The sequence below is a fragment of the Netta rufina genome, assembly GCF_964035555.1.
Source record: "Netta rufina genome assembly, chromosome: 5".
In the NCBI taxonomy this organism is placed as follows: Eukaryota; Metazoa; Chordata; class Aves; order Anseriformes; family Anatidae; genus Netta; species Netta rufina.
In genome coordinates, this window is record NC_140128.1 from 12,193,654 (window position 1) to 12,209,884 (window position 16,231).

At 38.3% G+C, this 16,231-nt stretch overlaps 1 protein-coding gene across 14 annotated transcripts in view; it reads right to left on the minus strand.

Annotated features, from left to right (window-relative positions):
• The window catches only part of CELF1 (CUGBP Elav-like family member 1), a 57,745-nt gene that overhangs the window by 11,898 nt on the left and 29,616 nt on the right, over positions 1-16,231 (minus strand). For 4 of the 14 annotated variants that reach the window (XM_084287667.1, XM_084287678.1, XM_084287666.1 and 1 more), the window contains 10 exons: positions 15,124-15,311; positions 14,406-14,488; positions 13,936-13,984; positions 11,361-11,495; positions 11,099-11,178; positions 10,627-10,788; positions 9,239-9,320; positions 6,214-6,342; positions 753-866; positions 394-579 (listed from right to left, as the gene is read on the minus strand). In XM_084287667.1, the coding sequence (XP_084143793.1) occupies positions 394-579; positions 753-866; positions 6,214-6,342; positions 9,239-9,320; positions 10,627-10,788; positions 11,099-11,178; positions 11,361-11,495; positions 13,936-13,984; positions 14,406-14,488; positions 15,124-15,301 (1,198 nt within the window). In that variant the 5' untranslated portion in view covers positions 15,302-15,311. The remainder of the gene's footprint in view (positions 1-393; positions 580-752; positions 867-6,213; positions 6,343-9,238; positions 9,321-10,626; positions 10,789-11,098; positions 11,179-11,360; positions 11,496-13,935; positions 13,985-14,405; positions 14,489-15,123; positions 15,312-16,231) is intronic. The other 10 variants (XM_084287670.1, XM_084287677.1, XM_084287669.1 and 7 more) reach the window with 7 other exon arrangements.

Here is a 16,231-nt window from a genome sequence, read left to right on the forward strand (position 1 = left end):
TTTAAGGTGCTTTAATACTTAAAGTGTTAAGACGGAGAGCAACTTTTTGCTCAGATAGACAATGACAGGACAAGGGGGAAGGAATGGTTTTAAACTGAGAGGGGAGATTTAATTAGACATTATGAGGAAATTCTTCACTCAGAGGGTGGTGAGGCACTGGAACAGGTTACCCAGTGAAGTAGTGGATGACCCATCCCTGAAAGCATTCAGGACCAAAATGGGTGAAGCCCTGAGCAACCTGATCTAGCAGGTGGCATCCCTGCCCACAGCAGGGGAGCTGGAGTTAGATTATCTTTGACGTTCCTTCCAACCCAAGCCATTCTATGATTCTACGAAGGCAGTTGGTCTTGCCCTTTTAAGAAGCCCTCTCGAGGTGTACAACTTTCTGCCTACCTTCTTTTTGACTTCCTGCTGCACCAATACTTTGTTGTGTTAAGAGACTCTGGTTATAGAGCGTGGGCAATGCAGCAGCAGCATATTGCTGGATTCCAGAATAAGCCTGCGTGAGGGCTTCCATTGTGCTACCTGTCCCATTTGAGAGACCACCACTGCCAAGTCCTCCATTTAAGGCTGCCATTCCTGTATAAGAAAGAGGAAGTAAAGATGACTAAGTAGTGCCATCAAGTCAAAACCATTATCTTTCAATACTCCACACTACTATAAAAAGAAAAGGAACATGTTAAAACAGAACTAGCACAACTTGAGGAATGATAATCAGCTATTCCCCCAGCCCACCACAACACACAGCTTACCTGCTAGAGAGCTAACATTCAGGCCTGCTGTAGCCCCTGCCAGTGTCTGCAGTGCTCCAAGAGAAGCCATGGGATTAACAGAGGAGCTGCTACTGGAGCTAGGTGAGGAACCTGCTATTAAAATAAGATAATTAATCTCCAAACAATACTTTTTGGTTCTGAAAACTCAACTTCTTCATTAAATCATTTCTGCAAGAAAAGCTAGCACACAACAGACTAAGGCAAAAGAGAAGACTCTGTCAATAAAGCCATCCTAAGCCCACACAACTTGATTGATCACACCACTTGTATCTAACCCCTTGTATCTAATCCCTTTTTTGGAAAAAAATCTGCTTCCTAACAACATCCACTTTTTGCAACAGTACTAATTTAATCAAGTGTAAGGCATTCAATCAAAATACGATCATCAGCTAAATTTTGTATCTCAGTCAAAGTAACTAGCAGCAATGCTTATTACTGCTGCCTGAAATGAGTAAGAATTGCTATATATTAACATCAAACCTTGACACACCACATAAGGTGAAAAAGACCTGACACACAGATATTAGCAACATTAAAGAAAACTCCAGTCAGACTGAACATATGGTTTTCCCATACCGCCAGAGCAGAAACAGCAGATGCTCAAATTATTCTGACACATTAAATAATTTTCCATTAAAAAAATCCTACTGCAGCAGCTGGGGCTATGGCCAAGAAAAGATTTGGAACACAGACCTAAAATATAGAGCCAATCCTCTGTTGACTGTATCACTAACACCTTCAACCATTTTTACCTCAGTAAGTGAAGTCTACAGATGCACTCCCTAGCAGACTGCTGGCTTAGATGGCCTGCCACGTTCTGCAATAGGTAGAGTTAGAACTGAAAACTGGAGCAGTAAAAGCATCTCATAGTCCTTTGAGAGGAATTTATATCTGTGTGGGTAACAGAACTTACGTCAAAGTTCTCAAGTCAAACATAAAAACTTATGACTTATATCAAGTAGGTAACAAAAGAATCGAAATTCAAGCATTTTCAGTTTCCTTCTCATTCTTTGTAATTCTCAGTATGCAGCATTTATCCATTAAAACTTTGAAAATAATTGTTATCGTCTTTCAAGCAGATTTACATACACTATATATCCATCAATTTATATATGTTTCACCATGTCTCTTCTGGAGTGGAATGTGGTAACTGTTTAAATGGGATACTGCAAACTTACCTAACAAGCCACGGCAAAAGCGTGCTCTTGTACCCAATGAAAACTGCATGAGAACCCAGGGAGCTGCACTTTGTATTACAGTTCACTTTTTGTGCTGACAGAGGAAAGGACAAGCCTACTCTGTGAAAAGTTCTAGACAAACTCTTAACAAGTCAGAAATTGAAAGACAATGTCTAGAAGACATTGATAAGCTGTATTTCAAGATGCTAACTCCAAAGAAAGGAAGACACTTCCTGTCTGTCAGTAGCATATTAAATGTTGTAAAAAAATAAAATACAGAGAACAAGTTAGAGTAATTCTCAAGTTGGTAGAAAAACAGAACAGCTGGCTGAATAAAAGCCAGCATTCAGAAATGATACAGCTGCCTTGATTTTAGAGTATCACTTGTTTCTGCAGCACTTCATTGCTAATCTCCATAATTCAAGCAGACACTTCATTCGACAGATGAGAACACTATTTCAAAAGAAAAGAACAAGTAGCAGCATGGGAAAAAAAGAATAGAGCCAAGGCTAGAGAGCAAAGTAAAAGAGAATGGATCCTTTCCCATCTTCAAAAAGGTTGTGATTTTAAATCAATTAATTTAAACCACTGCAAAAAGCTGAACACGGTTATTTTAGTTTAGCTAGCTTAACAGACATCTGTTTAAGCAAAACAAGAAAATCTTTAATATGAGATAATTTGGCTTGAAAACACTGAGAAAATTTAATACTTGCATTTTTTTTAATCACATGTATATACCAATTGCTGCACTGAGTCAGCAAAGCACATTCTAATGATGACAAAAGGTATATAAATAATAGATGAGCAAAAATACATGGCAATTACAAAACAATACTTCTTCGGTATGGTCTCATAGGTTCCAGCAATCTGTGGCTCTAAGACTTGTTCAGTCAATGGCAACATCTTTGCATTTAAGTTACGATTTTCACTCATTAATTACAGTGCATTTTGAACACAATTTTATTTTTTTTTTGTACTGTACTATATTCTGAGCCACTGACTTCTGCCACTTAGTGCATGCACTATGCAAAAGAATACATCTTTTCATTTTTGAGCTGTCAGCTCGTAACTTCAGTTGATATCCTGTAATTCTCATCTTGGAATATCTAGCAGCCAGTCTATCCCAATTCATCTTTGTCACACCACTAATACACTTGTAGGCTTCTGTCATATCCAACTCCTACATAAGTTTCTCCCTAGTTGCACCGAATAGGGAAAGAATTCTGCAGTTCTAGTCATTCTCTCTCTTTTTCTGTTTTTGTAGTTCTCATATATTATTTTAGATTTGAAAACAGCCCACAGCAATGGAAATGGAAAACCAATATAGGTTTATACATGTGCTTTACTCCATTCCTATCCCTAACATTATTTCTCTATTTTGTTGCTGTTGTTTATTTCCTTCTTGCTTACTACTGAATATATTTTTTTTAATCAGTCTACTGAATTATACTTAACTAAAAAAGCTTACTGTAAGATTGTTAACTGAAGAAACGAAGGGTTTTCAGAAATTTTTGACAGGTAGTAAAGAATAGCTAGCAAAGATAAAACTAGGGTAAGAACATCAACCATCTTGTGAAAGTGGGTCTAGGTATGGTTCAAGAGGGATGCTCTGAATACTGTGGAGTTTTAACAATATTCCATGTAAATACAATGTGAATGCACATACAAATATTAATCAAAAGACAATTATAAGTTTGATTTTTTAAGAGATAATAGCTAATTCAGAGTGAAAAGCCACCATGCTTTGTACTTATGAGAAGTATCATGAGACTGAATGCTATCTATATACATTGAAACTTTCTTTTCAATTCAGTTTTAAAATGTGAAGAATATTAATAGCTTTAATGAAAAGCCCCTGAAACCATTTAAGAGTTTGATTGCTCATTGACTACATATAGACCATATATCCTCCAAATTTCATTTTTGAACTTCTTTTGAACAAAGATAATCTCTAGTTTTTAAAATTATACTTGAAATTATGTTTTAAGAGCAATACAATAGTGACTGCTTCACATTAGAAGCCTGCGAAGAGTAAACTACTACATGTGTATAGGGTATTAATTCAAGTGACACATCACGATCACTCAACCGGTGACACACAAGCATTTATTGATGCAACTGGCCATCAAAAAGTTGTTTGGATTCAGCACAGGTGGCACTTAAAAATTGACTGCTGTTCCCCACCCCTAGCTCTCCAACGGTGTGACCAGAAGGGGAACCCAGTCCTAAGATGCCTCTCTCTGAAGGAAATGACACCTGCAGGGTGCTGTGTGACTGCTGAAATCCACAGAAGGGAAAGCAGTCCCAAAGAATCACAAATTATAGCATAACTTCAGTTAAAAGGGACCTTTGTGGATTATTTAGTCCAACTGTCTGCTCAAACCTGGTCTAACCTCCCATTTAGGTAAGCCTCTTCAAGGACCTTTCCAACTGAATTCTGAACTTCTAAACTGATGGAAATTCCACAGCCACACTGACACCTGGTTTTTGTGCTTAATGACTTTAACCATGTTTTTCTTTTACGACCAGATTTTTCTCTGCTGCAGTTTGTGTTCACTGTCCTTGTCCTTCCACTGTACACTTCTTCCAAGAAGAAACTGGCTCTACCTTTTCTAGTACGCCTGACACTAACCTCAAAACCTGCCTACCAGTCCCCTTGCCCTCCTCAACAGATAGAACAAACTTGCTGCAGTCAGTAAATGACAGAGCCAACAAGGAAAGCTTGGTTCTAAACATCAGGCATAGCCAATTATAACCTGGCAATTCCAGCGCTGCTACTGCATGAAGAGATATGGGAGAAATTCTCAGTTACATTCACTTCCATGCTTTCTCTACAATGAAGCAGTAGTAATGGACTGTAAATGTAGCTCTTCTACAGCCTCAACTCTGTGGTGTTTTTTTTTGTTGTTGTGTAGTCGTTTCTTTCTTAATTATAGAATAGGATACCATAGCTGGTACCCAAGATAAATTCTGAAACTTTATTTTGAAACTTTATCTTCAAGGACTGCAGACCACAAAGTTTTTATATTAAAAAACAAACAAAAACTGCCTGTATACCAACAGAAGACTCAGCTGAATTCTCTCTCAGGAATTTCTCTAAGTAGAAAACTGCGCAAAACACCCAGAGCTTAACTCCTGATCATGTGACCTAAGGTCTTCTAAACAGCTTTCCCTTATAATCTCCTTATCATCTCTTCACCTAGTTCCTTGGTCTTCCTACGTAATACAAAAAGCTACCTGGGGCAGTCTAAAAGACCCCTAATAAGCACCTCCTTTGGAGTCTCACGATTACATGTGAGGTTGTCAACTTCGTAGGCTGTATTTCAGAACTAGATAAGCAATCTGGATTTTTATGAAGAAATAAACCTACGTATCACTCTATACATGCTGGAAAACTGACACCCTAAAAATACAGGGCCTCTCTTCCCATGTCAGGATTTAGAAATAACTGAAAATAGGATAGAAATATAATTGAGTAGGATTCTGACCCACATTTGCGATAGAAGTTTACCATGTCTGATGTGAGCAAAGTTACTTTTTTTTTTTTTTATTTGTTGTAAATAATAATCACATTTAACAATAAGGTGGCAAAAGAACACTGTTCAGACATCCTAGTCTCTCTGGATAACGTACATGACCTAAAGAAAAAAAAAACACAAATAGAATGGAAGAGCAAGATACTGATTTTTGAAGTGTAACTGATAAAATCAGTTCCAGACAACCTCTTTCCAATAAGTGTTCTATCAAACTGTGTATTTTGCTTCTGTGAGGCAGCTGTAGTATCCTTTTCAGTAATGCCAGAGGAACATAAAGCTGTCTTTCCTACTGCACAGAATGCATTACTTCCTGCTTAAAGCATCCTATGTTCCCCATGTCCACAGGAAGAGGGTACATCTGCTACATACCTGTCTGAATTCACAGAGAAACTACAGATGTGATGAGACTGTAGTAAAATTACTGGAAAGAGGTCACCTACCTTTCTGCTTCACGATAACCTTAAAAATCCTTTTTACTCTAAATTAACCTTACCAGGAATACAGTGAGTTAAAAAACAAGCAAACAAACAAACAAACAAAAACACACACACTTTGCTGGTGACAAAGATACCTACCCTAAACAAACACCAGTAAATTTACAAGAAAATCTCCTTATCTGTTAAAGAACTGACATGACAGAGATGAACAAAACAGATGACATTTATCCTGAAAAGACTCCCAGAGCAACCCATGCCATAACACACTACAACACAGGCCGTCTCTTACCTGAGCTGGTGAGCACACTCAGGGGACTGCTGGAGGAAGTGAGTGCAGCGGTGCCACTTGGTGTATTCTGAGCTGCACTGGCTGCAGCTGCTAATGCAGCCAGGTTCTGCAACTGCATCGCATTCAGTCCTGCAACACATTGAAGAATACACAGAGTTTCTCCTACAATAGCCACCATCATCCAAAACTAACAAATCCAGTAACCTCAGCACATCATAATGGGATTTGTGGTAATGGGCAGGAGCTTAAAAACAACAGACTTCAGTACCAGTTACCGATCTCTTCTACATTGTGATTCCGTGTTACAACTAAAATGAAATGTATTTTTTGCCCAGAAGGATGATTTCTCTAAAAGACCAAGTAGTCACAGTCCCAGATGTAGACTCCAGAGCACAGACATTTTCAGGCAGTGTTATGTACAGTCATAAAAGCATAGCAGTTTTAACTGCTTTGGACAGTTAAGACAGGGTATAACAGCTCATCTACAAGCCATAGAACTTGTCTATACACCAGGCTAATAACCTCATCTTGTCTCATATCCCTCTCCTCTCTACAGGGGAGCAGCAACAACTGCAGAATTCTTTCAAGAAGGCCTACAAAACACAGTAGCCAGCGTCACACCTTTAAACTGCCATCAGCTGAATATCAGCATGCTTTATCTGGTCTCCTTGGCAGACAAGAAGCAACAATAAATTGTAAAACAGTGTTGAGTGGCAAAATTCCTGACCACAAAATCACCTACTGTATGCACAGGCTAGCCAGCTGGTCAAACAAAGGTGGTAAGGAAAATGGAAAACATCAGGCAGGTTGTAGGTAAACTGCCAGGAATACCAGTGGGAGGAAGAAGAGCCGATGAACTTTTACTGGTCATTTACTCATCTGACTCATCTTCATTTTGAGTTATAATTTAACCTTCAGCAGGCTAGCTCCAATCTTCCATTTCTGCTTCTCTTTCCTTTCCCTTATTTCCCTTTCACATCTCCACAAGAAATTTTAATTGTCATCATTCATGTAACATTATCCAAATGTCTTAAGTAGATCCAGCTCCTCATCTTTTGGAAGATGAGTACTTGGTGATAATGCACACCTACCAATTAAAGTCTCAGTTTTGCACTTTAAGTGTGCAAACACAACATAAGAATGTAAACGGCAGTGCAGCATAAACTGTTCGTTCTCTAAGTAGCTTCTACTGCTTTTAGTATTTTTTTTTCCTCTTTTTTTCCCCCCCCCCTCTAATTGTTCTCTCTTTGTGATCAGGTCTGTATCTTTAATCATATTTAGTGCCCCAAACATGAGGATCCTGATATTGTTTATATTCTTTAAGGTGCAATTGTAACATAAAAGTATGAAGTTAAAACCAACAAGGTTTTTTTTGTTGTTTTTGTTATTGTGCTACAGAGGGTTAAAACTGCAAGTGTTAGAGCTTGTGAAGAACAGAGCAGCTTGCTTCCTTTCTGAAGCAGTTTGGCATGTACATGCTGCACCTGTTTTCTTGTCATCACATTGTTTTCCCATCTGCTTTCAAATAGGGTCAAGATTAAATTTTGTCTATAAGCCTAATACAGAGTGGGATCTAATTACCTGCTTATTTTTCTAAGAATTTCAGGAAAGGCAATCAAGTAAAATATTAATGGGACTTTGAAACAAACTCTTCCTGTGTAGAGCCATAGACTTGGAATAATTCTTTCAAAACACCATGAAACATGCTACTTATATGCTAGGGTTCTCATTTTATTTATTTATTTTTTTAAATTTATAGCAAAGTCAGAAATACCCTGAAAATTCCATATACAACCTTATCTATCTGGGCCACCCTAACATCCATATCGTTGTGACAATAAATACAAACTGCTATACTATTTTTCCCCTTTATCACTGACTGCTTTTTTAAACAGAAGCAATAAGTGAAAAAATGTCACGAAATCTATTTACATCACCACCAAACAGGTGTTAGTGAAACTAAATTTGCTTTTAGTGAGACTCTAGAATCCAAGAGCTCTGAAGAAGCTGAACATGAAAAAAAAATACACCTAAGAAGCTAAGGTTAGAATAAGTCTCAAGAAAACAACGAAGTTATTAGAACAGACAACACAACACTTGTAAAAGCTTGCAATTGTTGCTGGTGGATGTACAAAGAGACTTTACTTTTTAATACTTTAAGGTCAACCTCTGCACAGACAGGGCACGTAATATTATTAACTACTGGACAACTCTAAGAGGCAATTTTAAAAGCACTAAGTGTTCAGTATTAAAACCAAAACTATAGGTTCTCTGTCAGCAGAAAAATTTAGAGGAAGTGATGAATAGAGTTACTAACATGGGTTTTATTATTCGCAATCCTCTGAAGACAGAAAGTACAATTAATTTGCAGCCTCAGTTCAGAAACTTTTACATTATCTCCATAATCCTAAAGGATACTTCAGATAACTTCACTTATGTTTTGACTAGCAATCAACAGCAAGGAATTTGGCTTATATCTGTTAAGCTGATACTCCCACATCACAGCAATATTGTAAGTAATTGTAAAACAAATGCAGGAATTAAAGAACCAGAATGAAGGACTAGTTCACATTACTTGCAACAATACATTTTCAACTTTGAGGCATTTAAAAAGAAATAATTTAAAATATGAGACCTAAACAATTAAACACATGCACTAGTGCTTATTTCAATACCACGGTGCTTCAAATATGGATCTGTTTGGATGAAAATAAACAGTCCTTTTTTTTTTTTTTTTTTTGTATCCATAAGGGAAGATAATTTTAAATGCCAGAGGTAGGGGAGATAAACAGGATACCACAACTTACCTTGGAGAAAACGATTAACTAAGATTAAGAAGGAACATGCACACTTTTAGCAGAGAATTTCTGTCATTTCACAGGAATGGGTAAACTCAGGACTACTTACTACAACTGCAATATGTCTACAAGCCTTTTGGCTACTTTTTCTATCTGCCTTTTTTTTTTTTGGGGGGGGCAGGGGTGGGGTGGGGTACAGAATTTGTCTTCTGGTGGAAAAAACTCACCTCCCATTGGGTGGAGGCTGCTCAATGTGTTCAGGTTTCCAGATGAGGCAGCTGCTGTCTGCTGAAGGAGCTGCAAATAAAGCTAGACATTACACCAAAAAACAAAACAAGAGTGAGAGTGAGGGCTGGCTCCGCTTCTGGGAGAAACTGCATCACACCACAGCCAGAGCGCCGTCACAAAGGGAATTCCCCCTGCCCATGCACCAAATCACAGCAAAGCGTAAAAAGAATTCCTCTTCAAAAATACAGCCAGAGCACCACCAGAGTGAAAATCAATGTTGCCCATGCACCGCATTGCAGCCAAAGCAACACCACAATGCTTTTCCCACTCAGGACAGTCAGTATACTAGCCTAAGTGAAGTTTGTATCTAATGCACCAAGACAAAAACAGAATCAGTAATGAGAGACAACACCTATTCAAAGCACCTCAGGCAGGACTGCTACCCATAATTCTACCTCAAGCCAGACTTTACAGCTGACATTGCCAGCACAGGACAAATGGCAAATGCCATACCAAAAATCAAAAATCAAAGAGCCACTGTGAGAGGTGATCTCCTCCACATTTCTTAAGCACAGCAGCCATGAGAGAAATCCCAAGCCCCTGCTAGGAAGCTATTTAGAGAGATTTCCTACTGCTCTTTTCTCCCTTAACCACATGTTGTTAAAAAAAAAAAAAAAAAAAAAAAAAATTCAATCTACCAAACTTAAAGCAGAAGTAAAAGAATGAACGTCCCCACTTCAGTAGTACACTATACCAAGAATGAGATGAAGTTTTCCTTTTCTATTCCCCAAATTGCATGAAAACAGTTCTCATAGCTATGTGGTAATCCACATGAGCCAGAGCACACCAGTTTATGAAAGTTCACCCTCTAGGGACCCAGCAAAACCAAATGAAACTAGTGACAAACTGTAGACTACCTTCTTGAGTCATTTTTGATAGAGAAGAGTAGTTTCTGTCTATATTCTGGTGTGTTTTTATTTTTGTTGTTGTTTTGTTTAGTGTACACTGTGAGCTGCTTCCACCTGCCTACCTTTTCTATTTGCTCATCACCAAGTACTAGCCTATGTCTCACTGGAAGGGGGTGAAAGAAATGCTGGCTAAGGAACAATGGAACAGGAATTCTTCTACCATTCTGCAGAAGACAAATAAATGTTTCAGCGCTTAGCGCTAGGGAGACTGGGGCAGAAATCCTCACTTAAATGCATGCTGACTAGCTGTTAGCACATAACAATTTCCTGTAATTCAGCCTCCTCATCCACAAAACGGGGATTACAAGCCCTACTTCTATTTATCAGGAGCCTTCTAAACATGAATACATTGAGCATTACAAAACAATCAGACACTGCAATCCCTGAAGAGATGAAAAGAACTCAGATGAGAAACTCACTGCTAAGTATTGGGGTCCAAGTGTGTTGAGACCAGCCAGGTTTCCCCATACCGAGGCAGCACTGATCTGTTGCATTTGTTGCTGGAGTTGCTGAGCAATTCGTTTTTGCTCTTTGTCCTTTTGTGTGTCTGCAAATTTTACCACAATGGGAGAAGAGCAACCCTGCAAATAGCAATTCAAACAATTACACACTTGCTATCCCCCAGTTATCAGAAACTACTGCATTAAGACCCAGTCATTAGAAGCATTTCTGACACCCTCCCCATACATATATATAATCAAACAATGCGTTTTATTAAAGGTTCAAAATCTCATTTGATTTTCATTCCATTTTATATTTTGGTATTTTCTCTGCAGGTGAGGTTTCTATCTTGAGCTCTAGGAGGAGAGCAAACAATGTCCTCTCCCTACTCTCCAGTCCCCCAGACTCCACAGTAACTATTTTCTCCTGACATTCCCTAACTTGCTTTACCTCCATGGTTTGTGCTTGGTGCATTGCTTTGATTGCTGTTTGTGCCATGGCTCTTGTTGTAAAAGTCACAAATGCACAACCTGGGGAAAGAACGCAGAAGGAAACAAGTCACTCACTTTATCAGCAATTACCGGGATGAATAAAGCAATGAATATACCTTTAAAAAAAAAAATCACTGAAATAGCTGAAACGCCACCTTGAGCTACGAAAGGTAGCATCACCTTTTGGAGAATCTTGAACTGTCAGGAAAATTTCTGCTTACCTCGGCTCAGGCCATCGGGGCCCCGTAATATCCTGCATTCTTCAATCTGCCCAAAGGGGGAGAACATCACTCGGATATCGTTTTCATTGCACTTCTTGGATATCATTCCAATAAACAACTTCCTATCTTCTACTGCTAAGAAATCAAAGGATGAGAGTATTACCAACAAAAACATACTTACTACATCTTACTTTGTCAAACATTCTCCATCAACCGTAGAATTACTTTCCTTCTATTTTGGGGTAGATGCTTGTTAAAAAACAACTCCTAATAATGCAATTTCTTTGTTTTAGGAAGATGTATATGTGATACCTCAATGAATCTGAAGGATGCCTGTTTTATTTTACCGTCTGTTTCTCCTTTGCAAGCCCGTGAGCTACAAGAATGTTAAAAAACCCCCCTGGCTTCAGTTAGGATATAGTTAATTTTCCTTCTAGTAGCTGGTAGGGTGCTGTGTTTTGGATTAGGATGAGAAGAGTGCTGGTAACACCCTGATGTTTTAATTGCTGCAGAGCAGTGCTTACACCAAGCCAAGGACATCTCAGCTTCTCACTCTGTCCTGCCAGCAGGCAGGCTGGGAGAGCAGCAGGAGTGGGGAGGGGACAGACCCAGGACAGCTGACCCAAAGTGGCCAAAGGGGTATTCCATCCCATCTGGGGTCATGCTCAACAATATATAGGGGTGGCTAGCTGGGGTGGGGGGGCCGGCTGCTCGGGGTTAGGTTGGGCATCGGTCAGCGGGTGATGAGCAATTGCATTGTGCATCATCTGTTTGTACACATTATTAGTAGTAGTACTGTTATCATCATTATTGTTATTATTATTTTCCTGTCTTAATAAACTGTCTTTATCTCAACTCACAGGCTTCACTTTCCCATTTCTCTCCCCCATCCCAGAGAGGGAGGAGGGAGGGTGAGCGAACAGCTGTGTGGTGTTCAGCTGCTGGCCGGTTAAACCACAACAAAAACAAAAACAAAAAATGCATCAGATTCAGCAGCACTTCCCATATGTCCTACATTTAGTTCCTGGTTAGCAAGAGAAGAGTTGTGTCTATTTTACTGGACTATTTTCATCCTCTCATCTGTCCATTCTATCTTTAGATGGCCAACATACCTCACCAGTGTCTAAACAGGCAAGTTAGTCACAAAAGGATTCTCTCTAGCTCATTAGATTGGTGTGATAGGGGGCCAATCACCTAAATTTACTTCTGCCTATTTCCTCATGCTCCTGTCTCAACAGCAGAAGCAACACCTGTTGTTTAATTCTGTTTCACAGTCATCCATTCTGATCTGTACCAAAGGCAAGAAAATGACACATCCAAACTGATCCATCTGCTATTGTATCTTTCCTCTAAATGCTGACACTACCAGATATATTAGTGTTGAAGAAAAACTCCTAGTTTGTGGACTATTTTAAAATAAATGGTGCAGAAACAGACATTTCTCTTAATTTGCCAGTTGGTGGTTACTAATATCAGAACTTTAGACCTCTCATTTTGTTTATCTGAGGATGCTAATTACCTCAGAAATACTCACTTTTAAGTGACGAAGCAAATTAATCAGAATGCCACTTGGACATTTAAAACAGTTTGCAAATAAAACATTCAACACAATATAACATGACGAAGGCATGAAGCACAATTTGAAGCTTCAGGACAGAAAGTCTTCTCCTATTTAGTGCCATGGTGAGGAGAAATCAATTTCTTTGCTGACTCTTCCTTGGAGCGGACAAGGAAAACTCCAAACCTTTCCAGCTGACAAGTTTTAACGGACTAGTAAATCTTGATGTTGCACCCAGTTCACTGTCAAGCTCTTGGAGCATAAAACTGCCTTCAAATCCTTTTTGTAGTCCATTTTAGTTCAAGAGTTCCAGAATTTATTTTAATGTCAAGTTAAAATACTTTAACTGATGCTTTCCTATTTATATACTCACCTTAACCCTGTACTAAAATTCATGTTATAGCCTCAGAGCTGTCACCTTAAAATTTCATTAAATACACCTTCCACTTCCCATTATTCTTCCAAGAAACATACACACCTGTGTGTGTGCATATATACGTATTTGAGTGTGTACATAAACTCATCATTGAAATGCACAGATAAATCATTTAAGCAATGTTAGATGTTTAACATCTTAATCTGAAATAGCCAATGTGTAGAAGTATACTCACAATATTTTCTCTGATGGTCTGTTTTTGAATTCTCACTCTTCCTTGTATACTACAAGGTAAAGTTTTGGACTTCCACCCTAACCACAACAGGCTTTCAGATTGGTCAAACACCTGAAAAGCATTTCTGGATTTCAAACACCTTAGTACAAACAAGAACTCACTGGATGTTTCCCCAACTGACACCATGGTTTTCCCCAGAAGCAGCAACAGTGGAAGATACTTAGTCATGAAAATTTAGAGAACTCACTTACAATACCTACTGTACTGAAAACATGCCTTTTTTTTTTTTTTTTTTATAATTAGGTCTCCAGTTCAATATGACTCAATCAGAAGCTGTTCAACAGAAGCTGAAATTTCCGTATTAGCATGAATAGCGCCACAAGTCTCAGACTTTAGTACAGCTTACCATTATTCTTTTCACTGTCAGCTGGTTTCATCTGGATAGGATGGTGCATCTGAAATGCAAAAATATTATTTAATCCCAGATGTGTTCACTTTATGCTACATGAAATATATTTCCAGAAGAATAGTGGAAGAAAAGAGATGGTAGCCTGAATTGTCTCTACAGAAAGGTGTAAGTAACAATACATACGTTTCTGGAAGAAAGAAAAGCTTTTCGAATGATACACCATCATTCCTCCTGAGAAAGTACTTTTATAGAAGCCATGCCCACACACTTCACTACCATATTATTCCTCAAAACACTCCAAATTTCCTTTAAGATCTGTTACTGTACAAATATATTAAAAAGAGCAAGACTGTGAGATCTCTTAAACATGACTTGAGGGCAAAATAATGTATGTTTTACATCTGTGCTGCCAGAGCAGAAAAGAAAGACAAGATAGAGCTGAGAAGAAAGAATGCCTCTTCACTTACCCCTGGGAGAATCTTCATGTTGTGAAGAGCATTCTGTGCTTCTAGTGCAGCTTTACGGGTATAAAACGTAACAAAACAGCACCCTGCAATTGAAACAAAATGCTAGCTAAGGAAGAACACTAGGAATCCTGATGTGTTGTACAGAAATTAGAAATCCCCCACTTTCACCTTTCCAATGCAAAATACATGACAAATAGAAGTTAGGCATTGAAATAGGTAGGCGTTACTGATTTTAACTTGAAAAAGATTCATGTGTGTAATAAAACAGGATACCACCAACAGGATATATTCAATACCATAACATATCATTAAAACAAGCATTTAAATGTATCTGGCAAACAAATCTTGGCTACTTCCACTGTTAAACTCAATTATTTGGTAGTATCCAGATCTTAGATCTGGTTTTACAGGAAATACATTATTGCATATTACTGAACTGCATACCCAGGTTACAGCATTTAGTTGGGATTTGAGGTACTAAGCATTTGATATATACAAGAAAATAAATAAAAACTTTTTATTTTGTATTTTATCTGAAACTGTGACACTTCCAGCAAGATTTTGGCCATATCATAACATCATAGCAATGCTCTGGAGCAACACAATATTTATTAGGTGTTCTGCTCTGTATTTATAATCCAGACAGCAAACAGTTAAGATTAGAATTGTGTAAAAGCAGCTGAGACCCCAAGTCTAACATGAGAAAGACAGTTCTCACCTTTGCTTTGAGGAGGGTTTTGGCTCCTGTCCCGCAAGACATTGATTTCATAGACAGCACCATACTGTTCAAAAAGTTCTCTTAGATCTTTCTCACACCAGCTCCGTGGGACCTGACCCACAAACATCTTGATAGCATCTAGATCAGGTTGGTCTGGGTGATCCAGTGTGCCATTCATTTTCTTTGAGCTATGAAAAATAACAAGGAATTTCTGTTAGATTACTCACTACGGATTCTACATGTCATTGCAGCTAGAAGCAGCGTGCTTATAGTGAGGTTAAAATATATTTCAACACGTATATAAACATGTATGATTAAAACAAAGAGACTCCTGCACATCTGCAATCCTGCATGGCAAGAGAATATTCATGAATATTATTCACATTCATTGGCAAGTCATATACTTGGAAACCAATTACTCTGCACAGTTGTTTAAAACTTCTCCTAATGTATGCTCTTACAATGTAGACATCTGGAATTCAGGAAATGTTTGATGAGATGACTGAAAAATATCACTAGTTCAATCCTATAAAATTTTACAGGAGAAACTGGAAGTGGAAGGAACCTAAACTAATAACTAGCATAAATGAGGGTAACTTTTTTGTATGTTTAAAGATGACTCTGTGGAATTATATCCTGGGGTGAAAAAACATCTTAAAAGAGAAAAATAGGTACAATTGAATCAATGAGAAGTCTTGTTAAAGATTTACAATGATATAGTGCTTTGTGAAAATAGGCAGCTTTCAACAATATCTGGAAAAAAAACAGGCTCAGGTTGCAGATGAACAGGTTAGGCCTGGATAATCTTAGTATCAGACTAAATCAAGCTGAGTAACAGTAGGGTGCTAACACAGAAAGAGAATCATTACTTAGATTACAACAACACACAAGTTTTGATTATGGGGTTCTTCAAAAGGTTTCAAGGCACTACGTGGAGCTGCATGTGAGGCACTACATGGAGCTGTATGAACTGTTTAAAGCCTGTCAATAAAACTGTTATACTTCACCCAGCTACCTGAAAGCCATACGCTGCTTTCTGTATTGACTCCTCACTGTTTGCTGAATACAATGTGAGGTCTTGTTTTTGGCAGTCACAGGCTGGTATACC